Here is a 25,158-nt window from a genome sequence, read left to right as displayed (position 1 = left end):
CTAATTTATTTAATCCTCATAAAAACTTTATGAAGTAAGTATATTATTATCATGCATGTTTTACAGATGAGGCACTGAAAAATTAAGGAACTTGCCCGAGGTCACATAGCTAGAAAAAGTAGAATTAGGACTTATTCCAAAATCCGTGTTTTGACCTGTTATGCAATGGTCCTTCCCTTATATTCCCCATGGATTTATTATAGTGTCACAAATAGAGAGTGAGTATTCAAGCAAAGTCCCAGAAGCTTATTTCCAGTCATCTACACATAGAGATTGTGGCTAATGTATTTTCATAGCTTTAAAAATTACGATTATAATATAAAATATTTAATATAAAATGAAGTGAGTAAAATAAAGTGAACCAATGAGGCTGCAGTACAAAAGCCCTAGAAATTATATCTCGAGGTGTTCTTAACTTAGGCAAGTTTTTAGGTGAGACCTTCTGGAATGTAATGGTTATCTAAGTTGGAAAATATCTATCAATACTGCATCTTGATGATTCTGTTTACTTGTCTGGCATGTTGCAAGAAGTATTGGTTTGGGTTGTGGACTGATAGTATTCCAGGTGTGCTGTATATTCTATTTAATGTGGCTTCAGTTGCTTGATTGTTAATGTTGAAAATCCTTAAGGACTTGGCTGGCCTTTTTGCGTTCAGGTATTGGTTTTGCTCCATTCGGCTTAAACTGTCATTGCCCCAAAAGACAGTGTTGCTTTTTAGTTCAGATTCCTCTTTAATAATCTGTGACCTTTACAGCTGTCAGTTTGAAATTATATAACTTTGCAAAGTGTTTTATAGCATTTGTTTTTCCTTGAGGGTATAATTAGATTCTACAAGGTGATTATGATGGTGGCTGGCCTTCAAGCATTGAGAAAATATATTTTCAGGCTATCTTTTTTAGGTTATCAGTATTCTTAATGAAGACTGCATAAGTGTAGAACCACACTGATTTAATTCTGCTTCTCTTTGTTGGTGTTAGTGAACCATCCAAACAATGAAAAAAAAAGCAAAAACCCATGCAGTTCTTATTTTTGCAGATAGGTAAGATGCAGCAGTTGGTATGTTTCTTTTATTGAATGCAGGTGAGTCACTGAACACATGATTATTTGAATGACTGTCATTTGTCCCAGAGATCATATATAACAAATACCACTCCAGATGCATAGGAGAGAAGTAAATGCGTGACATACAAGGATGCCTTAGGGCAGGGGTGTCCAACGTGGGCCAGCTGCGGCCCATGATCCATTGTTAATTGGCCTGCAGCAAATTCCAAAAATACATTTAGTTTACTTAAATAAACCAGGTGAGGCAATACGTACTTCACCTCAAGTGAGTGGCCTGGCTGTTTGTGTATTTTACCGCGTATGGCCCATGATGAAAAACGTTTGAAAAAAGTTTGGACACCCCTGCCTTAGGGCATTTGGGCTTAATTGTCTCAGGGAAACTTGAGAAAAGCTGATCTAGGCTGTGGTCCGTTTTTGTAAGGCCCAAGTAAGTAGTAAAGTTGTTTTTATTTTTTTATTTTGTTTGTTTGTTTATTTGTTTGTTTGTTTGTTTGGTCTGGATATACCGTAGCTTATCCATTCATCCCCTAAAAGACATCTTGGCTGCTTCCAAGTTTTGGCAGTTATGAATAAAGCTGTTATAAACATCTGTGTGCAGGTTTTTGTGTGAACATAAGTTTTCAGTTCCTTTGAGTAAATACCAAGGATTGTAATTGCTATATTGTATGGTGCAAGTATGTTTAGTTTTTTAAAAAACTGCCAAATTGCCTTTCAAAGTGGCCCTACCATTTTGCATTCCTATCAGCAGTGAATGAGAGTTCCTCTTGCTCCACGTCTTTGTCAGCATTTGGTGTTCTCAGAGTTTTGGATTTTGAATTTTGGTCATTCTATTATAATATGTGTGTAGTGTGTCTCATTTTGCAGTTGACATATGATATTGAACATCTTTTTATATGTTTACTTGCCATCTGTATTTTTTCATATGCTTTTCCATCTATTTCTTCTTTGGTGAGGTGTGTGTTCCAAGTTTTTGCCCATTTTTTTTTTAAATCGAGTTTTGTCCATTTGATTGTTGAGTTTTAAGAGTTCTTTGTATATTTTGGGTAATAGTCCTTTACTAGATGCGACGTTTCCAGTCTGTGCTTGTCCTCTCGTTCTCTTGAGTGGTAGTTTTCTTAAAAATTAATTGCTGTCTGTCATCTTTTAAACAGTGGTATACACAGCTCACGTATAAAATAGTATATATGTACTGTGATTATAATATATATAACACTTTGAATGTTTAAATGGGCTATATTCTTATTAGATATGTAATTATCTCGTGTAATTATAAAAATACAGAATTATAGTTAGCATTATTTTAAGTTCTACGGGCTTTAATCCTGTTTATTTTCTGCTCATCTGCTTTTGATAAAAATTGTTTTCTGTAAATTTTATGGATTTTTTAAATTGTGGGTGGGCTCGTGTTTGACATAGTATGTTCTTTTCCTGTAGGAATCTTGTGTGGGTGGATCAGGAGAGCTCTCTGGAGAAGGTTTGTGTTTGCTTCTTCTGGACAACCCCTATGTAACCTAGAGGACCAATTTTGTTAATTTTGTAGTTTGGAGAGTCCTGTAATTTCGATAGTGCTTTGGTTCTCAAAGTGTGGCTTAGGGACTGCTGGGGGTCCAAGAGGTCAAAACTACTTTCATAATAAAACTGAGATGTTACTTGACCTTTTACTCTTCATTTTCTCACTAGTGAAGTTTTCCAGGGGCTATGGGATATGATGATACTGCTCCAATTTCTAATGGAATGTGAGTCTTGTGTGTTCTTAGTTTTAAATTTTTTTCTGTTTTAATTTCAAATACAACAAGTATCAGTAGGTAAAACCACATAAACAAAAGCTCTTTAAGACCCTCAATAATTTTTTAGAGTATAAAGTGATCCCAGAACTAAAATGTTTGAAAACTGCTGAAATAGTGTACATTTGGATTCCAAACCTAAGCAAGGCACAAGCAAGGGATTTAGTTTCTCCCGGGAGATTCCCTTCTTTCTACCTAGGAAGAGAAAAACTTTCTTTTCCAATCAATGGATGGATTTTTTTCCTAGTCAATCCTTTATGCACCTGAGGTGCAGTTTCTCTGGTACAGTCGTTTTTACACAGTAGTAGGTATAAGAATCACCTGGAAAGCTTGTTAAAACTAAGCTCCCTGAGGCCCATTCCCAGAAATTCTGATTCAGTAGATCTGAGTTGGGGGTCCAAGAATTTACATTTCTAGGGAACACATTTCCAGATGCTGATGTGGCAGGTCAATGGACCACCCAAGCATTGTTCTAGAGTCCTAGCTTTTATGTATTACTCTCACTTCCAGCTTTTTTAAGTCCTCTTTTTGTCTTTGCCTGAGTGTTACACCCAAGTTCCTAGGTTACCCATACTAATCATCATTTATTCAGCGTGTTTGCACACTCCTAGTTCTGTCTTCCAGATTCTCCTTCATTTCTAGCACTTGAGGCCTTTTCCTGCCAGCCTTTTGAACTTAACTAGCTATGCAGAGAGAGAGAGAGAGAGAGAGAGAGAGAGAGCGCGCGAGCGAGCAAGCGAGCGAGCGAGCGGGCGTGTGTATGTACCACTTACACAAATTTTATTCATTATATGGATAAAATAGCCATATATTTTATCTAGCTTTTTATGTTATCTTTACATGTTTCCCTGAATAGTTTGGTCCTATCTATAAACCTATCACCAAACAAGTAGAAGTTTGCTGTAAATCTTCATGGGCCGTTTGGGAAAACTTTCTTAAATATTATTTTGGTTTTAGTACTTAATTTAAGGAAGTATAATGGTTTACAGTTATTTACTGTATCACTTTTTATTTGAATATCTCTATAGTTATATAAGCTCTCAGAATTGGACTCATTGTGTTTTGACCTTAGCATATAACAATAAATCTTTTAAAAATGACATTCTTAATAGTTTGTTGACTTGTCATTTGTTTAAGTCCTAGCATTAGAATGCTAATTTTTTTTTTTCCAGTCTCAGTATGGCCTCTTTATATCCTTAGTTGTAGGCGTTCCATTCAGCTAGTCTTCAAATGATTCTCCCGATTGGTTGTTCAATAATTTTGTTGTAATTTTAATGTGATTTTGGGAAGCGGCAGGCATAGCATTTATTCCACCATCTTGGACCTTCTCCCTAAATGCTTTTTTTTTGCTCTTTTTTCCTTCCACCTATCCCCCTCTGGTTCAAGCCATTATTTTTCAGTCTAGTTGTGTAGGACACAGCTCCCTGGCCCATGCTGGTATTATGAGCCTTGTGCTCCCCTGGCTGAGGCAGTCGGTCGCCAGTCCTGGGTCGGCAGCTCACGGCAGCTCTCGCTGGCTGCTGGCCACTGGCCGCACATGGTAGCCCACGGCAGCTCACGAGATGGTTGCTGGCCACTCACAACAGCACACAGTAGCCCACAGCAACTCACGCCAACCTTCGGCTGCTCACGGCAGCCCAGCTCCAGGGAGAGCCGTTGTTCACCATCTTAGCTGTAGAGGGCGCAGCTCACTGACACATGTGGGCATTGAACCAGCGACTTCCGCGTTAGGGGCGTGGTGCTCCAACCAACCACTTGAGCCACTGGGCCGGCCCAATATAGTACTTCTGTTATGCTTTTAGATACTGGTCTAAACAGTTTGCAAATATTTGTTTAATAATCTTATTTTTTTTAAATCAAAACAATTTTATAGCCAAGAAAGGTGAGGCATAAAGAAGATAAATAACTTGCTCAAGGCCATAGAACTATTATTAAAAGTCAAAGTCAGAAATTTGAACCCAAGTAATCTGGCTCCAGAATCCATGCTCTTACTCACTAGTCTCTTACTTCTTAGAATACAAGTGTTCCTTTTATAACTTTACAACATTGAGTATAAAATTCAGTTGGATACATAAAACATGCATTCATGTTGAAATATCAGGACAAGTAAAGTGAAGGATATTGGGAGTCAATTGGGAGGAAAGAACAGTTGGAAGGAACTTTTGATCTTTGGCCTTGAAGACTAAGGATCAAGCCTTGAGATTTGAGAGAACCATTTAGGCAAAAAGATCAGGGTGAGGAGAGGGATTAAGACTAGCAAAAGCCAGTTATATTCAAGGAACAATAGTTTGAATTGAGTATGCTTGAAGGAAATCGGGGTGGAAAGTGTTGAAAAAGTTCACTTTTGGAAGGATTTAAAAGCCAGCCTTCATAGTTTGGATTTTATTCTGTAGGCCGTAGGTAATTGAGTGTTTTTGAACAGGGGAAAACTACTAAGAATTTACTTTATGTGTAAGTATGTTTATAAATCTGAAGGCTAACTTAAACTTTGGTGCAATTTAAAATTTTCTAAAACATGCTGAAGCTTATATTCTAGTGGGGACCAGATTGAAGTTTGATCTTTTGTACTGCCATATTAAGGTATGTCGGAGTGTTATAAAATAATGATTTTTAAATATGCAAATTAGATACAGTTAAAGAATTGTGTTTGATTCTATCAAAAGAGATGCTTCCTTTCGAAATCATCTTGTATGAGAGTTGGAGTTATGATATGCATTTAATTACATACCACATACAGTAGTTCAGAACAGCTAGTATTTTTTGAGTGCTTAACAACCAAGTTGTTTGCCAGATGCTGGAAATATAACCAGCATGTAATATTTTCATATTTTCCGTCTTTTTTTCTTCCTATGTGGTAAATATTGGCATGCTCCAATATTCAGTCCCCTGTCCTCCTCTCCTTTTTATCTGCTCTCATTAACTGAATAGGATCTCATCTAGTTCTAAGGCTTTAAGTTTTATCTCTGTCTTGATGATTTGTAGTTTTATATCACAGATCCCAGTATATCCCTTTAATTTCAAACTCACCTACTCAGTTGCTTCCGACATATATCCACTTTGATTTCTAAGAGACATGACAGACTTAATATGTTCACAAGTGAACCAGATTTCTCTCTGCCAAACCTGTTTCTCTTCCAGTCTTCTCCGTATTAGAAAGTTACATTACCACTTTACCCAGTTCTCAGACCAGAAGCCTAAGTATGATTTTCAGCTCCATTCCCTCACATTTCATATCTAGAGCATCACCAAAGCAGTTGATTTTATCTTCAAAATATACTCTATATCCAGCCACTTCTCTCTACCTCCATTACTGCCACTCGAGTTCAAGCCACCATTATTTCTTGCTAAAGCTATTGTAATATAATAGTTGTCCAGTAATGCTTTCTTTATAATCAGTTATCTGTGCAGCCACCCGGAAGTCTTAAACAATATAAATCTGATCATGTTACCGCCACTGCTACTTAAATGTAAATCTAGTGGATTTCTATTAAAATCAAAATCCAAACTCTTCACCATGATCTTGCCTCTAGAGCTCTGATCTCATCTCCTACTATCCATCTTACTCACTTTGCTCAGACCAAACCAGTTTTCTTGCTGTTTTTCCAAACTATGTTTCCCCGAAAATAAGACCTAGCCAGACAATCAACTCTAATGCTTCTTTTGGAGCAAAAATTAATACAAGACCCAGTCTTATTTTACTATAATATAAGATCGGGTATGATATGATATGATATGATATGATATGATATGATATGATATGATATGATATAAAATACCGCGTCTTATTTACTCTAAGACCCGGTTTATATAAGACCGGGTCTTATATTAATTTTTGCTCCAAAAGATGCATTAGAGCTGATTGCCTGGCTAGGTCTTATTTTCGGGGAAACAGTACCATACTTCATACCATATACTGGTTCAGTGTTGTTCCCTCTGCCTGGAATGTTCCTATCCTGGATACCTGCATGGCTTGCTTCCTCACTTCATTGAATGCTCAGAAATGTTGCCTCCTAGTATCCTTGTCTGACCTCTAAAAATTCTCCCTACTCAGCCCCTCCTCAGCAATTCTCAGTTATCAGTCAGGGTTTATCAGGACTTAGTTATCCCCCTACTTTGCTTTATTCTTCTTTGACCATTCCTCCTGCTTAGCCTTATCACACATTTGTGTTGTTCACAGCTGCATCCCTAGTGCCTGACTCATAGTAGACACTCAATAAATATCTATAGTCCATCAAGGAAAAAGGCTCAGGAACAATAGAAAACCTTTTTACTTTATTAATTTGAAAAAAAGACAAATTGCTAATCACTCACGTTGTATTATATTTTAGTACCTTGAGAAAATATATGAGAAAAGGCTATTTTGAATTCAGTAGTGATTTTTAAAGAAACATGTATTTTGTTCACAGCAAAATGAGTTCAGAAAAGTAGTAGCTGTGTATGAAGCACATTTTTATTTAATTTACAAACAGTGCTCATATGGATTTACTGACCTTGTAATGACTGAGTTCCTCTAAGGAATTGTGGCCCACAGATTGTGAACTCCTGGTGTAATTGACTCATTCCTAATCAACTTTAGATTTGCATTTAAATGGCTTCTTTTTAGCATAATTACCCAAGACAGTTTGATGTAACAGAAAAAATGAACCAAAACTGTCCTTGGATTTCCAAAGAACTAAATTCATCTAACCTCACTACTTAATACCTTTCTGATTTTGGTTTCTTAACATCTTAGAATCTCATTTATGGCATTATGTATGTAAATATAATTATGAAATAATTTTGGTACTGTTCCAGCTACTCAATACATATTCCTTTTTTCTCCTTAGTGTATTAATGCCACTATTTTCCAGGGCTTCATTTTTATCAATTTATTTCTTTACTGTGGTTACAGCTTTGCACACACACAAAACAATGTGTCCTGTCGTCTGTGTTCGTGGGCCATTAATTATATTTTGATTTTAGTTCATAGATACAGGGAACTTGGTTGAGCTGGAACAAAAAACCATCCTTTTCCCATCAGATATAAATTACCCTTCTGTTTTATTTACTTTGAGTCCTCAACATGCCCGACACACACAACGGAGTCATTATAAATTTCAAACAAGAATTAGGAAGGTTGTGTTTGTATTCATCCAACAAACATATATTGACTGCAGTTCAAGGAACAGGCTGATGATAAGGAAAAGATGCTAAAATCTAGTGGATAAAATGCCCCAAAATTATAGTTTATAAGTAGTACAACTTCAGCACTGAGGGGGCTGTTCCTAACTTTGCCTGGGGCTTGTGGGATGAGATAAAGGATGCCTTAGAATTAACTAGACAGAGGGTTGCAGGAGAACATTCTAGGCATGGGACATGCTGTGCTTAAAGGCACGGAAGTATTGACATCTATGTAAGGATTGATAAATTAGTCTGACCAGAGCATAGTTCATGTAAGAGCATAGTTTATGGTAGGGAGACTGAAAAGGCAGTTTGGGACTAGACACACCCTCAGTGATCTTGCATGTCATCCAAGAATTTGAAGTCTTCAGTATTGTCAGGAAAGCCATCAAAAGTTTTTAAAACCAAGGGGGAAAAAATGGAAGAAGTTTGGCAGCAGTGTGAAGGGTGGGTTTCGGTGGAGACGGTGGTATACGGGGATATAAGATGAATTAAAAGGTAAGATGTGATGAAGTGAAAAGAGTCTGGGCTTTAGAACCACAGGCCTGGTTTTAAACGTAGGCTCTGCCTCTTTGTAGTTGTATGAAAATTGTGGCTGCTTTGATTTTCAGTTTTCTTATCTGTACTAGGTAGTAATAATACTTGCTTTACACTGTTCCTCTGAAGGTTTTGTTATAATGTATGAAGTACCTGATGGAGTGCTTGCCTGATGCCAACTAAGGGTTTGATTAGTGGTAACTGCTGTTGTTATCAACATGAGTGACATGTACTGTAATTAAGCAGATAGGAAATGGTGAAGACCTGGATTTAGGGATGGAAAGGAGAATAAATTTGGAAGGATCTTTTTGAAATAGAATGAGTAGGACTCAGTGGAAGATTGGTGACTGACTTAGGGAAAGGGTGCAATCATGACTAAGATTTGTGACTTGAATGACTTGGGGAGAAGGGCACCATTATTGTACCATTTTTCTTGGTAAGGAATACAGGAAGAGTCACTGGTTGAGATGAGGGAAAAGGAGTAGAATGATTCTGATTTGGACTTTTTTTTGGAGCGGGGAGTATTGAGGAACAGTGTTTTTCCAGGACCCATCATCTCCAAGTCTCTGTCCTTCAATCTTGTTGTGGAGGGCGCAGCTCAGCTCCAAGTCTAGTCGCTGTTTTCAATCTTAGTTGCAGGGGGCACAGCCCACCATCCCCTGCCGGAATTGAACCGGCAGCCTTGTTGCTGAGAGCTTGCGCTCCAACCAACTGGACCATCCGGCCGCCCCTCCAGAGAAGCTCAGCGGCAGCTCGTCTTCAATCTAGTTGTGGAGGGCGCAGCTCACTGGCCCATGTGGGAATTGAACCAGCAACCCTGTTGTTCAGAGCTCGCACTCTTAACCAACTGAGCCATCCAGCCGCCACTGATTTGGACTTTTTGAGTATTTGGGATGTTGGTGTTGATGTGAAGTAGGCAATTAGAAATAAGGTCTGGGGCAGGAGATGAGATTGGAGAGTTATTAGTATATGCATGGTAGCAGAAATGTGTGTAAATCTTAATGGCGTCACTTATTTTAAACATGTCTCCTGTATCCCCACACTGCTGAACTCTGTATAAACACTTGATTTGTTCTTGTTAGTAAATATGAGGTTTTAAATATATAATTTAGGGTGGCTTGTGTATAGAACGATAATGCATACTTTGATGTTTAATGTTTATTTAAATTTATAAATTTAAAACCTATTTTTCCTAAAATACAAATCTTACTCTAATTTTAACAAACTTGATTTTTCAGTTTTATAACTTACAGATTAAAATTTTTTGTTTTTAAGTTCTGATTTAACAGACAAAACCTTTCTAGTTATACTTACAAATGTGATTATTCCTAAGTAATGTTCGTATTCTAATATAGTGCGCAAGCTTAAGATTTCAACCTAAAATCATAAGTCTAAATCAGCTATTCAATTCTACATGTTAAATTAGAATTTCAAGGCTGACTAATAAGCCACGTTTTCTTACATTACAAATATTTACAAAATATGTGTAGATTATTTCGTTAACAGCTTTATTGAAATATAATTTACACACTGTACAATTCACCTGTTTTAAGTGTACGTCACTGATTTTTACTATATTTAGAGTTGTGCAACCATCACCCATATCTAATTTTAGAATATTTCCATCACCTCAAAAAGAAATGTATCTATTGGCAGTCATTCCTGTTTTCACTCCCAACCCTGGGAAATCACTAATCTACTTTCTATCTCTATAGCTTTGTCTTTTGTGAACATTTCTTATAAATGGAATTACATAGTATATGGTCTTTTATTTCTGACCCTTTTCACATAGCATAATGTTTTGAAGTTCATTCATATTGTAAATAATATTCCATTATACGGATATACTACATTTTATTTATCGTAGATTATTTCTTAATGCAGAACAATTAAATATTTTTCTTAAATCATTCCGATGCTTATTTAATTCTTTGTTTTAAAAAAAAGAAGAAAACCTGGAAATAAATGAACTGAGCTTCTATCATAAGTTAGAGAAAGAACAACAGAATAAATACAAAGAAAATAGAAAGATAATGAAACTTGGAGTAAAAATTAATGAACCAGAACAAATACAAAGATATCATAGAGAAGATTAAAAAAAGTTAAAAGTGGAGTTTTCGGTTAGGAGGGGGATGGATCTAAGAAAACAAACCTGGCAATATTGATAAGATTGACCAAGATATTAAAAAAAACAAATAATATTACGAAAATGAAGACTAACTACAGGTAAAGAAGAGATTTAAGAGATAAGGGATTTATGGCAGCATTATTTGCAATAGCTAGAAGGTAGAAGCAACCCCAAATGTTCATGATGGATGAATGGATAAACAAAATAAGATTTATGCATCAATGGAATATTATTCACCCTTAAAAAGGAAGGAAGTCCTGTCACATGCTGCAGCATGCATAAGCTTTGAGGACGTTATACTAAGTGAAGTAAGCCAGTCACAAAAATGACAAATACTGTATGACTACTTAAGAGATACTTAGTGCAGTCACCTTCATAGAGACATAAAGTAGAATGGTGGTTGGCAGGGCTGGGGGGAATAGAGAGTTATTGTTTAATGGGTATAGAGTTTCACTTTTGCAGGGTGAAAAAAGTTCTGGAGATGGATGGTGGTGCAATGTAAATATATTTAATGGTACACTTAAAAATAGCTAAATTGGTAAATTTCATATTATGTATATTTTACCACAATTTAAAAAGATAAAGGAAAATACTGTCAACAACCATATGCCAGTAATTAGGAAATTCAAGAAAAATAACCAACTCAAGAAGAAATAAAAACTTCAGTTGTTCTGTAACTATTAACTAGAATCATACAGTATTAAATAAATGTAATGGTTAAAACTCTTCTCTCAAAGAAAATAACCCCAGGTGGTTTTACATGTGAATTTATCCCAACTTTTAAGGAAGAGAGCCTTCTAATTTTCTGTCACCTCTTCCAGAAAACAGAGAAAGAGGGAATATATCCTAACTCTTTTCTACGAGGCCAGATGCCAAACCCAAATGGAGACACTATAAGAAAAAAATTATGAATCCATTCCACTCATGAAACAGATTACCCCTTTAATAACAGGAAAATTCTTCATTATTTTGTTTTATGCTTTTATCTTTGAATTCTTTGATACTGTTACTGCCACCTATTTTATTGTTCTTTTCTACTTTTTTACATTTTTCTCGTATCTTTGCCTGTTTCTACAAGCTCAACATATCTGTGTCACTTTGAGTGTTTTATAAACAGTACATTGTTCTGCCCTATCTGACAAGTTTTTCTCTTTTACTTAGTTACTTCAATCAGTTAACATGTATTATGACACATACCTACCTATATGTTTGGGATTATTTCTGAAATTATTTTTTGTGTTTCCTTTTTAGTATGCTTGCTTTTTGTTCAACTTTTAATTTAATTTAATTTTATAGTTGATCTTTTTTACTGTTAGATCCTTTGGTGATTTAGAAATTCTTCAGTTTTATCCATACATTTTAAGCAAATTAATTTTAAGCCTACATTTCCTTATCAGCATCAAAAAATGATGACTATTATATATTGCTCCCTCACCCCACATACACATTGATCTTAATTTAACATATTTTTCTTAAGCATTTTTTACTTTACTTCACCCAAGATTTTTTTGTAATAATGTGGGATGTTGTTCTTAAATCACTAATTTTTTACATTATATTGTGTTCATTATTTAAAGAATCCTTTCTTACTCATTATAGTAAACTGAACCTCTATATTAGTAGCAACTATTTACATTTAACTAATAGTTTTACGGTATATTACCACTATTTTTTATATAAATGATATTTTCCCCTTTTTGGAGGTCTTTGTTCTGAGTCATTTTTTATATAGCTGAACTTATTTTATGTACTAACTCTCACCCTGGAGTGAATGGCTGTCCTGCTTTCCAAATCAGGCCATAGCTAGGTAGTAGTTTCTTTCTTTTACCCATATCTGTGAATAATGGATTGGCTACAAAAAGATTTTTTTAACCCTCAAAATTTTGTAAACAGCTCCATTGGCTTTTGGCATTTACATTTACTGGCGAAATGATTGGCAGTCTAAATCTGTTTTGTCATAAATAAAAGTTTCCCTTATTTAGCGCTTTTAAACTTTTATTCTTGAAATTGAGTTATTTTACCAGGAGAGTTCTACATGTATGTGCTTTTTCCCCCCTGAGTATTCTGCCCCAGTTCTTGTCAGAGCCCATTAGATAACAAAGACTCAAGACAGTAATCAACATTAGAAAGTTATCTTTTTTCTATCTCCCACCCATTTTTTTTTTTAAATTTAAATTTCTTTCATTTATATTCTTTGCTTTTTCTTGTTCTGGAAATCCTATTTTACAGATATTGAATATGTTGGCCACCTTCTCATCTCTAATCTCATGATTTCTGGGTCTTCAGTTTCACTGTACATTGTGAAGACATTTCTTAAGTTGGTTTTCTAAATCACTAACTGGTTATATATTTTCCTACTCAATACTTCCATTTGATTATTTTGACAGTTTTTTCTTTTTTACCCTCCCCCAAACTCATACTCTCCATTTTGTTTTTGTTTTTGTTTTTTCTTCAGGGCAGCTTACTCTTTTTAAAAATGCTATTCTTCCCTGGTATCAGTAGAAATACTATTTATAATTTTTCTTCAAGTTCTAGTATTCGTGATTCATTCTTCAGTTTGGGCCATTAGTTGTAATTAAATTATTGTTTCTCTTCAGTATATCTGGTCAGGCTTTTCATCAGTTTTTGTGCTGTGTTATTTGGAGAGATAAATGGGGTCCTCAGAATGCATGGGCCAGGAAGGGATGCTCAGGGAGAGAGGAAGAACTCTTTAATGCGTGTAGTTGTCCAGCGGTGGGGTGGATTGCCTCAAGTATGAGAAGAGGAGGAGCCTGGTATTTATTTCATTACTTATTGAAGTTCATGCAGACTTCTTTAGTTGTATGACACACTGAGATGGCTGGAACCTCAATAAATTACGTTGGATAGAATATAAAAGATTACATAATCTGGTGCTTTTTAATTACTTTCATTTTGGGGCTCACTTGGATTTCATTGTGGTGTTGGCAAGTTATACACCCTGAGTTTTAAGCAAAGAACTCCAGAAACTGTCTGTGTCCTCTTTGTTTATTAGGACATTGGCTGATGCTTGTTATCAGCAAGTACCTTTGAACTGATATTGTACAAAATAATAATACTCGATTGAAGATTGAGCCCTCTTAGACTGAGCACCAAGTTTTACAAGATACCTAAGGGACCTTGATTTAAAAATTGCTAATTTTCTGATGATATGCTCCTTGTATTTTTTTGTCCTCTGCCCCTTTCGCCCCGCCCCCCCACCCCCCAAGACGTTGTTTCTCAGTCTAGTTGTGTAGGACACAGCTCCCTGGCCCATGCTGGTATTATGAGCCTTGTGCTCCCCCGGCTGAGGCAGTCGGTCGCCTGTCATTGGTTGGCCACTGACAGCAGCTCTCGCCGGCTGCCGGCCGCTCTTGCCGGCCACTCATGGCAGCACACGGTAGCCCACCGGCAGCTCACAGCAGCCCAGCTCCAGGGAGAGCCGTTGTTCACAATCTTAGCTGTAGAGGGCGCAGCTCACTGGCCCATGTGGGAATCAAACCTTGGCGTTAGGAGCAGGGTGCTCCAACCACTTGAGCCAGTGGGCCTGCCCTGCTCCTTGTTTTTCTTCAGCAACTCTTTGTCTCTCAGATGGCTAGTATTTATACTGGTTATCTCAGAGGAGAGTTTCCCAAGACCCATGAACCATTTTTTCTTTCCATGCATAATGTTTTTCTTTATTTCAAAATTACAGGCTGTATTGCTTATCTTAGTTGGCTATGTATTTGATATGTTCATATCCTGTTACTTTTCGTAACCTGCCTTTTCCCCTTTGGTTAGAAATAGAATAGAAATTCTGATTTATATTGAAGAGGGAAATATGTGAGAAATTTCAATCTTCTCTTGTTTTTGAGAGCTTTGTTATTAAATAACAAGCTAAAAACCAGGCATGTAGAGCCATAGTATAAGAGAAACATTTTAGGAAACAGGAAGACCTTCCTAACCTTGGAGCCTTACACTTCCTTGAGTGAAGACACAAACGTACAAAAAGAAGAAAAAAAACAGGATTTAGATAGCCTGTACCAAATTTTATTTTATAGAAATTTTATTTTATAGAATACTTTTATAAACTACTTACAGTGTTTTGCATTGGACAGAAAACATAAGGCAAGTTGACATTTATTTAAAAGAGGGGAGTGATATGATATGTGAATTCTGAGGATGAGAAAACAGGAAACCAAAGCTCCATAAGGGCGGGTACTATGTTCCCACTGTCTGCTCTGCTGCCCCCCACACACACACACGTGTCCCTGGTAGGTGGCAAGCTCTCAGTTCATGTATGATAAATAAGCGAATATGTATTTGTTGAACAAATTGAAGAGTGTTTTGAAGAAGATAATTTCTTTGGTTCAGAGGTGAGATGCAAAGGCTTGAAAAAATATTAGGAGGTAGCAATGATGACTGAATCCGTTAGAATACCGACCTGACTGGAGCTGTGAGAATGAGCAGGAAAGTTCTGTGAAATAAGGCTGGTAACAGTAGGTTGGGGTCAGATTATAAGTAGCGTTGATTGCTGGATTTAGGAATTTGGGATTTGTTTTTTAAAGAAGAATTTTTCTGAACAGATGGTAGCATTAGTTTAAAGCAGTGTTTTAGGAATACAGTCTGAAGACAGTGCAGGTTGCAGTGAGGAAGTCAGGAGACAAGCTTTGAGAACAGTTGTAGTGTTGGATAGGATAGTAAAATTATTAATGTTTCTTTATATGTAATATATTATTATACAAAAAAGTGCTTTTTAAGCCCTAGTGATTGAATATAATGACCTGACTGTCTTTTTCAGTATTTATTTAATTTTCCATGGCATTTTGTTATTGATCTTCATGGCTTTTCTATGAGCTCATGGTATAAATTTTGAATGCATTTGTTCTTCCCTTATTTGCCTTTTGTTAATGTCAAGCATAGCACGAGACATTCCTTGTTGCTATGCAACTGCTAAATTCAATATTTAATATTAATAAAACTGAGTGGTATTAAATTCAGTTAACAGAGGGTGGCAAAATACGGCTTTACAGTGTCGAATCAATAATATTTGTAAGGTTTAATATATTATTGCAGATATGAGCAAAACAGGAGTGACTTGTTTACAGTTATTATTTTGATCAAAATTAGTTGTGGTTAAGTCTTTGCATTCATTTATGACTGGATTTTTTCTTGTTTGATTTCTTTTGGTTTTTCCCTTTTACTGCTTTTTGATCTGTTATTTGGTTTTTGTTGTCTGTGTTATTAATTAAGTTCTTACTCTGTTTTATTTGAGATTCTATTATCCTGTGTAATTTTTTAAATTTTATCTCCCCAATCTTGTATTTGCTTTTTTCTTTCCCAGTATTATTTCTTGCTATATTTACGTTTTTTCTTTTCAGGAATTTATGCTTAGCATGCAAATTTGGAATTTGTTATAATGTCTTTAAACCCAGATGAAAGCATACTGGATTTGCTCTTCAGGATAAGAGCCACCTGTAACTTCCTTTAGCTATTTGCAGTGTGTACTTGGTACTTTCAAGATATAGAAATACTGTCATTAATATTTGTGAAATCAGTTCCTTTTGGGGATGGTAGGAGGGCTTTAGAGTTGGAGGCAGCCTATGGGATTTTTTTTTTTTAAGGCTAATGTTGAGAATATCTAGTTTGCAGAGATGCATTCAGTATCTAGCAATTCCTTTTCATTCACTTAACCACTACCTCCCCACCCTCAAAACCCCCAACCCCCCTCCCTAGTGTGAGGAAGAAAGACCATAGTAATTGAATGGAAAACGTTTTAATTATAATAGGCAAATAATAAACATAGATACTTACCATTTGCTTGAATGAGTACTTTGATTTTGGTAATGTTTTGAAATAATTTTGATGGGAAGAACTGAGAAAAGTTCTTAAAAATAAATAGAAAATCTAGTAAATAGCATAGAAAAATCAACTCTCCACTGTGTAGATAACACAGACTCCAGAGATTAGTCTGTTGAAAATGATGGTTTAATACTAGGGGCAAAGAAATCCTTAAAATTGCAATGTTACTCATAACCAGGAAAAAATACTGTTTCTAGCGACCATTTTATCTAATCCCTTACCTTCCAAACCTTTTATGGTGATTAAATTTGTGTTAAGGAAATGCTTCCTGTGTGTGGACCTCATGTATGCCCCCTGGCAATAGTATTTTAAATTAGTGCTTACCTCCCTTTTGAAAATAAGAGTACTTTTTTAACAATTACAAAAAATTATAAACCCTTAGGTGATAGTAGATTGTGTGACAAACTATATAGTGCCCCAGACTACTAGGAAATCTGTAACACTATTTTATTTTTAAATGTTTCTTTTTCTGTTTATTTTTTATTTTTTAGTTAGGGAATATTGGGGAGCAGTGTGTTTCTCCAGGGCACAGCTCAGCTCCAAGTTTAGTCGCCATTTTCAGTCTTTAGTTGCAGGAGGTGCAGCCCACCATCCCATGTGGAAATTGAACCGGCAACCTTGTTGAGAGCTCGTGCTCTAACCAACTGAGCCATGGGACCGCCCCTGTAACACTTTATATTTCCTTAATTACAATAACATTTCTGTGCATTTGAAAAGTAATATGTATACTGAATGCAGAAGACATATTAATTCTTTCCAAAATTCATGCTTAACAGTACATATGGATTCATGGACCCCTTGTAACTATTTGAGCTTCTAATGAGGACCATGACACATAGTTTGGGAATCACTGCTCTAATACATTATTTCTGTTATGTTGTATAAACGTACAGTCTGATTCCCTTCCTCTTTTTCCTCCTTACTCTCTTAATAACGTGGAAAACAAGATGGCAAAGATATTTTTTGATAGTTTTTCATTTCATTGATCAGCAATATTTGAGGTAATAAATCAAACATGTTTCCCCCTTCCCCCCCATTTTCAACTTTATACTGGTACAAGGTGATAACAATTTAAACATTTACGTACAGGTCTATTTTTTCCTCTGTTTTTTTGTACATATAATTAGTGGATTATTGTGGCAATGTGAAATAATTACAAAGGTGTTTTTCTTTTAAAATATTGTTATTGTTATGGCTATTTAGTGATATAGATGCTCTCAGTGAGGATTTTCCTTTTTCCAAAAACTATTAGCTTGAAAAAAAATCTATTGTCTCTGTTGATACTCAGAAACGTACTGTTTAGATTAATCCGGAACGTTGTGGAAATTTTTAAGCAGTTTGCCTCTTTTGTTGGGGAAAATTTCCTATTAAAGTGGAGTTTGAGGGTTTATGTAAAGAGATATTTGAGATTTTGTAAGATGTATGAGAACCCTTGAATTTGCATTCCTTCTTGGTTATTTCTAGCATTGTCTGTTTTGTATTGTTCTTGAATGTGCTCCGAAATTGAACGTTAATCATTGACAACAGTGCAAATGATCCTTTTAGATTTGTCATTGACACTCTTTCCTCAGCATCTTTCCAATAATAATCTGGGGATCCCTGAGAACTGGAAGAAAATATCATCGTTGTTTCATGTAGCTGATTAAGTTACCAAAGGGAATATTATTGTAATAATGGATTTTTTTTCATCCTTTCAGGGTTTGAAAGTATTCTTGAAGGGCTGTTTGGACCTGCATTATTAAAAGATCTCAGTTTATTTAAAGGTATTCAAAATTTTTTTTTGGTATTTCAAAATCACCCTGGTGACATATGATACCTTGGTGATTTAAGCCCCAGTCTCTTCCTTTTTGTTTACAGTTTTATGTGGGTCAAAGCTATATCCATGTAAGCATTTTTTTGTGTTAGTTGATAATGGAAATATATGAATGAATAAGATGTTAATTAGTGAGCAGTTATTGTTAAGAATTTTAACAGAAATAAGTGACCTATCTACTATTTAGTGAGGGTTATTTTTGTTAAACTAATACTTTTGAAATTATCATTTGTTTCCTGAAAATTTCTCTTTTGTGATTAATTTGTTATTTCTACTGTTTTTGCAGACTGTGAACCTGAAGGCATTTCTGATTGGACTTTTGATGAAAATTGTTTATTCTGTTGTTTGAGAAGAGATAAAGTAAAGGTAACCAAGAAACTCAATGAAACTTGTCTAGTGTGGTATTTTATAGTTTTTTTTATTTTTTCAGAATTTGATTACTTTGTTAGAGAGTTGTAGGAAAAGGATGGTATGAGTCTGTATTTGTTTATATAAGATTTGATAACTCAGTTTTGCAGTTTAGACTGTTTCTACTCTCTTGATTAGCCTATTGAGAAATCTTTATCTTAACTTTATGTTCACTAGGCATAATAATTAACTAGGTTTCAAACTGTTGCTTATTTTAAATATGAAATGTATGGTAATTCAAGTAATGGGACTCATTTGTACAAAAAGAACAGTAACATGGATCTGGATCAAGTAGTTACTAATTCATGTAGATTGATGATGGACTATGGTTTATGCTTTAATATAAGATGTTCATAATATTTGAGTATGAATGCTGTTCATACTCACTTGCAAAAAATGGCTATAACTTTAGGTTTGTGTTTTATTGCTTTGTGTTAAGTAAACAAATAGAATTGGTTCAGAAACATTTCAGTTGTTGGAAAAATTTATTAATAATGGTTTACTGTCTTAAGTTTCTTTTCATGGTACTTCTGTGCCCTGTTTTAAAGTTTTGGAAACGTTTTTAATTCTTTCCTCTCCCTTGTACTTGTCTAACTTCAAATCACTGACCAGGTTCTATCAGTCCTTCACTCATACTGAATTTCATTTTTTTTCTTTCCACAGTCACCACTATAGTTCAAACCATTGGCATTATTTCTGAACTACTAAAAATAACACATTTGATCTCTCAGTTTTCTTTGGTCTGTTTCATTGTCTTCTGGATTCATTAGCCTAATTCTCAGTGCCTCAGTACCCTCTCTGTTTCAGTCCGCTTTACTTTCTAATGCCGTCCCACTGGTCTTCTATACACTTTTCTTTCAGCTAAACTGGTCTGATCATTTGTATTAAACAATATGCTTTTATTACTTGGACTACAGCATTGCGTACTCATTATTCTCTATAGCTTGAAATTCCCTTGCTCTCACTCTTAGCTTAAGCTCCTCCTTTCCTATAAATGGTATACCTCTGCTCTTATTGCCATTTCTACCCTTCATACTCTTGTGGTAAATATTATCTATACCAATTATTTGTCAATTAATACTCTACCTTATTTTGTTCATCCATTTCTACATTTGAATCTTGTATTCCTAACTGCATTGTCAACCTCTGAAGACTGAACCATGTTGTATCCTTCTTTGTACCCTTGCACGTAGCCACTGTATCACTGTTTACCATTGTGGCAAGTTGCTTTAAATTCTCAAAGCCAGTTTAAGAACTTCTTAATGTTCTTTTGTGGCATCTTTTCCTTGCTTACTACATGAAAAGTCATTGCTGTGACTATCCATAGTTTCCATCAAATTAATGGGGGAAATGTTTTGAAATTTAATGTGGTTTGAAAAAATGAGACCAGAAAATTAAGCAACCAACTGGTGATGTTGAAGTTCATCATTTTAGACTGTGTGTGTGTGTGTTTGTGTTGGCATTAGCATCTTGTGCCTATTTATCGAGCAATTCATTTAATAAGTGTTTTGGTAGAATGGAAGGAATGACTATTATTATCTTTTTTTCAGGGTAGGGTCTAGAGAAAAGTCCTTCTGTGTTCAATAATTGAATGCAGTATATTCTTGTAACATGATTGAGTTTTCCATTGCTATATGACGGTAAAATATTGTATGAATATTTTTAGAAGAAAATAACAGAAATAGCAAGGCATGGAATCATGTAGCAGTTAAAACAGCTGTTCTCACTGTAGTTACAATTTTTATTTGGTTTTCTAATAAGAAGGAATATTTCCAATTGACAACACAGCTCTGGGAAAGCTGTTTTTCTCCATTAGGCACTTAACTACTTGTATTTGGCATTTGTTATTTTCAGATACACCCATAACATCTGTAATGGAAAATAGAAAAAGAGAGAGTCTAGAAAATGTAAATTGTCAAGTATATATTTTTAGTCGTGTTAGACTTAAAGTGATTGTGCTGGAACTCTTTGCAGGCACTTGAAGCATCTCATCTGAGAAGGACTAGACTTTGGAAATTAAATATATCCACTGGATTGAGGCTGGCACTCTAAGACTGGCTTAAGAGTCCAAAAAAGGAGTATGGTAACAGCCAATAGGTGGCAGCAGAGCATGATGGAATCTTGAGTTTGAGGTTGATGTGGTGAGAAATCTAGATAATGTTTGGAAAAGCTGTTAGAAATATTGGTTTGATGTTTGGGGAAGAGATGGAGGTTATGCATATTTTTTAGTTATTTGGATTTTCTGTGGATATGGAAGCGGATAAAAAGGATAAAATATATTATTTATATTTACTTTTTAAAATATGTAAGTGAAAAATATAAAACAGCCTCTTTGGAAGGGATAAAACAGGGATTCACCTAGAGATTAGTAAAGCACTTGTTGATTTGCACTTGAGGATCCTATAGCAGTTAGAAAATACAGTTGACCCTTGAACAACACAGGTTTTCACTTCAAGGGTCTACTTACACATGAATTTTTTTTTCACTGAATACCTGTACTGTTTTCAGTCTGTGGTTGGGAATCTGCCGACTTATTTGCTTCGATCTATGCCATCTTCTATAGGGGATTTGAGCACCTCCAGATTTTGGTATCTGCAGAGGTTGCTAGAACCAATCCCCCATGGGTACCAGGGGACAATTTAAGTTTTGGGGGAGTCAAAGTTATGCGGATTTTTGACTGCCTAGAAGGCTGGCGCCTCTAACCCCTGTGTTATTCAAGGATCAACTGTATAACTTGTAAGGGAAAGACAGCTAACATTTTTTGAGCTTCTATGTGCCAGTTACTTTTGTTTATTCCCATTTAATCCTCACAACCCTATGAAGTTGGTTAGAAGCATCCAGTTTTACAAATAAAAAAATGAGAAGGCCAGAGAGACTAAGTTATGGGTAAAGTAAATAGCTGGGATTTGATCCATGTCTTTAGAATTACATGCATTTTGATAGCAAGACTAGGAACCAGGAACACAAAGTGGAGAGCAGAAATTAAGTAGGACTTGAAATCAGTTTGAAAGAGGGAGAGAATCAGAATGTAAATGGTTGTGAGAGTATTTGAAATCTCAGCTGTGCCAGGAATCTCTTAGTGAGTGACTGCCTGCCTGGCTGGCTGGCTGGCTTGCTTGCTTCTTTCTTTCCTTCGTTCCTTCCTTTTCTGTTTGTTGGGCACATAATAGGCACCGTGTAAAATATTTACTAAATGAGTAGCTACGAGTAAGAAGTCAGGAGGCGTAATAAACCTGGATACTTATATTAAGAACTAACAGTTTTGAGTGCTTACATGTGCCAAGCATATGTACACAGTTCTCTGGGTATTATTCACTTATGGGGCTTCTATTAGCTTTTTAAAAAATAATTTTAGACTTATAAAACAGTTGGAAAAATAATTCCTTTTACCCAGATTCCCCAAATGTGAACATCTTATGAAACTACAGTATAATTATAAAAATCAGGAAATTAACATTAATACAATACTATTATCTAATATGCAAACCTTTCAAAATTTGCCAGTTATCCCAGTAAAGTAATTTTTTCTGGTCTAGGATCCAGTCTAGATCACACTTTGTATTTAGTCTGTAATAGTTCTGTTTTTCTTTGCCTTTCATAATGTTGATGAAGAATACTGGCAAATTTTGTGTAGAATGTCCCTCAATTTAGGTTTGACAGTTCCTTGTGATTGGATTCAGGTTATGTGTTTTTGGAAAGAATTCCACAGAACTGATGTTGTGTCATCCTTTGTGCACCATCTCAGGAAGCACATGGTGATGTTTACTTTGAACACTTAGTTAAGGAGGTGTCTGCCAGTTTTCTCTGCTGTAAGGTTTCTTTTTTTCCTTTTGTACTTACTGTCTTGTAGAGAGGTACTTGGAGATTTTGTAAATATCTTCTTATCATGCCAGTTTGTCATTAAACACTAATTTTAGCATCCATTGATGAATTAGTAATACTGTGGTGTTTACCAAGTGATGATTTTCTGTTTCCATTATTTCTTCTATTAGTTGGAATTCTGCTGTAAGGAAGAGCTTTCCCTTCTCCATTTATGTATTTATTTGTTTACCTATCAGTATAGACTCACGGATTCTTTTCATTATATGCTATAATTCATTACAATCATTGTTTATTTCATAGTTCAGATTGTCCTAGATTTGGCCATTGAGTGTCCTTTCAGGTTGGCTCCTCATCTTGACGTTTCTGTCTTTTTTTTTTTTTTTTTTTTTTTAAATAGCACTTGTTTATTTTTTGGCACCAAAAAATGTTCCAGACTTCTTTTTGCTTTCACCATCCCAACCCTGGATTTCTCCAAGGAACCCCTGGTGCCTTTATTTGGAGAATTGTATAAGAAAGCAAGGTCTGGGCACTAGGTGCATTCATTGGTACTAGAACGTCATTGCTTCTAAGCCTCCTCAGTTGTCTTGAGCTAGGAAATATGTATGTATGTTTACTTAAATACATATACATCTATATTTCTTTCTATCTCTATTAAAAACCATCTCGTGAGGCTTTTATTAATTCCAGGATTGTGCTGATAGTGTAAAAAGCTGATCCAATAGTTGGGAGAGGGTGTTGGAAAGATGGGAAGAATAAAAAATTACTTTCAGTATTTAACATCCCTAAAAGGGACTAATTCTGGTGATGAATCGATCTGTGGTATGGCTGTTCTTTTGTATGGCTGAGCTAGAGATAGCTGTTGTAAAGAACATGGATATTTTAGTAATTAAAGATGATGGGAGATAGGATATTATACCAAAGTATAAAATGTTTACGCTCTTAAGAAGTTTATTATAAGACTGTTAGTAAGTTTTGTATTTGACCAGCATATTAGGATACTGTTTTAAAAACTTAGGACTTGTGGTACACTTTTGAAGAATACATAGGTGTGGGTAGGTAGAGATGATAGATACCTTCTGGGTGGAGCAGAGCATTTAATTTTGGAAGTAGCCAGTGATTAAAATGGCAGCCAGATTATAGGTATTCTTCAATGCCCAGCTAGCTCAGGAATCATGTTAACTAGATCCTTTTCATGTTTATCATTAGTCTGTCATGTGTTTACTCTGAGTATTTCATAATTTCTATTTTGTGAGTATACATTAGTTAGAAGTTTAGATAATATCCTTTTAACATTTTAATTGCTGTTTTTGCACATTAAAAGTATATAGTAAGAGCAGATGCTAAATCTAGTTACTATTTTCTCATTGTATTCTACAGCATGTATTTATGTTGAATATATTAGTTTGGGCATATTCAATGCTGCTTGATATGACTTGTCTGTCATCTTGTTTCAGAGTACTACAAATCAATGAGTATGCATAGTACCTACTATATGAAAGGAACTGTGGAAGAAAAAACATCAATATAGTTTCTGTCTATTGGGAATGAGAAAGAAGAAACAAATATGAGATGTTTAAAGGTTATTTATGAGATTTAAATAGATACAAGGCAGAGTTAAACAGATACCACAAGTTGGTCCATGATTAATTTTAATTCATTGCTCACTTAATTGTACAAATCTAAATTGTAAGACTTAATGTTATACTTCCAGAGGACTTTTTATATAGATTATTTTAAAAGATTAAGAAAAACCACTTGACACAACACAGTAAATGAGTGCATAGTCCAAGATCCCATTAAATATGAATTTTGGGGGTTTGTTTTGTTTTGTTGGTTTGTATTACTCCCAATCTGTGGATTCTCCCCCAAAACAAACAGACTTGGATAAACCATTAATTGATGATTACTCTGTTCCAATTTTATGTGGTCAGAGTTACCCATAGACAAATCATAGACAAATCATTTGACAGCTTTATGAAATGTCTGATTCTGTGGTAGGTTGATAGAGTATACCAGAGAAGTAAAAGACCAGTCCCTCCTTGCTTATGGAATATTGGTGAAACCGTGGGTGGCTAATTAAAGGAGCTTTAAATTAGGGAGATTTAAGTCATCCAACCTATACATCCGGAACCAAATCCTATGTAGGTTAGGAAACATTGAGAGTAAAATCCCCTCCCTTATTCTCATACATATTATTTTAAAAAGTAGTGGATAATACAAGAAAACATAAGTACTGTAGCAGTTGAGAGGTACAGTGGATGACACAGGAGTTGCTTAATCAAGGAAATGGAACTTAACCTGAACCTTAAAAGGATCTGTGTTTTAGAAAAATTGATTTGGTACTTGTTTTTAGGAGGTAAAGGAGAGGAATTTATAGGAGAAAATTATAGGAGATTTTTGTGATAATCCAAAAAATGAGCCTAAACTAGAGTCATGGTTGTGAAGATGCATAAGTAAGGGATATACTTAGAGAATGTGGAATAAAGAATTATCAAAACTTAGTGATTACATTAATATATAAATAACAGAGAGGGAAGTGATACTGACATTAGGTTTTCCAAGCTAAAATGACTTAGCATGGTGAATTAATAGACATTAAGTGAGA

At 35.2% G+C, this 25,158-nt stretch overlaps 1 protein-coding gene across 23 annotated transcripts in view; it reads left to right on the top strand.

Annotated features, from left to right (window-relative positions):
• The window catches only part of LCOR (ligand dependent nuclear receptor corepressor), a 126,773-nt gene that overhangs the window by 36,185 nt on the left and 65,430 nt on the right, over window positions 1-25,158 (top strand). For 17 of the 23 annotated variants that reach the window (XM_074339272.1, XM_074339282.1, XM_074339280.1 and 14 more), the window contains 2 exons: window positions 18,208-18,273; window positions 18,610-18,689. In XM_074339272.1, the coding sequence (XP_074195373.1) occupies window positions 18,208-18,273; window positions 18,610-18,689 (146 nt within the window). Of the gene's footprint in view, window positions 1-2,497; window positions 2,538-18,207; window positions 18,274-18,609; window positions 18,690-25,158 lie in introns of those variants that run through there. The other 6 variants (XM_074339277.1, XM_074339279.1, XM_074339281.1 and 3 more) reach the window with 2 other exon arrangements.

Source organism: Rhinolophus sinicus, linkage group LG07, assembly GCF_036562045.2.
Source record: "Rhinolophus sinicus isolate RSC01 linkage group LG07, ASM3656204v1, whole genome shotgun sequence".
NCBI lineage: Eukaryota > Metazoa > Chordata > Mammalia > Chiroptera > Rhinolophidae > Rhinolophus > Rhinolophus sinicus.
Note: the sequence above shows the minus strand (reverse complement) of the source record. Positions and strands in the feature narration are given on the sequence as shown.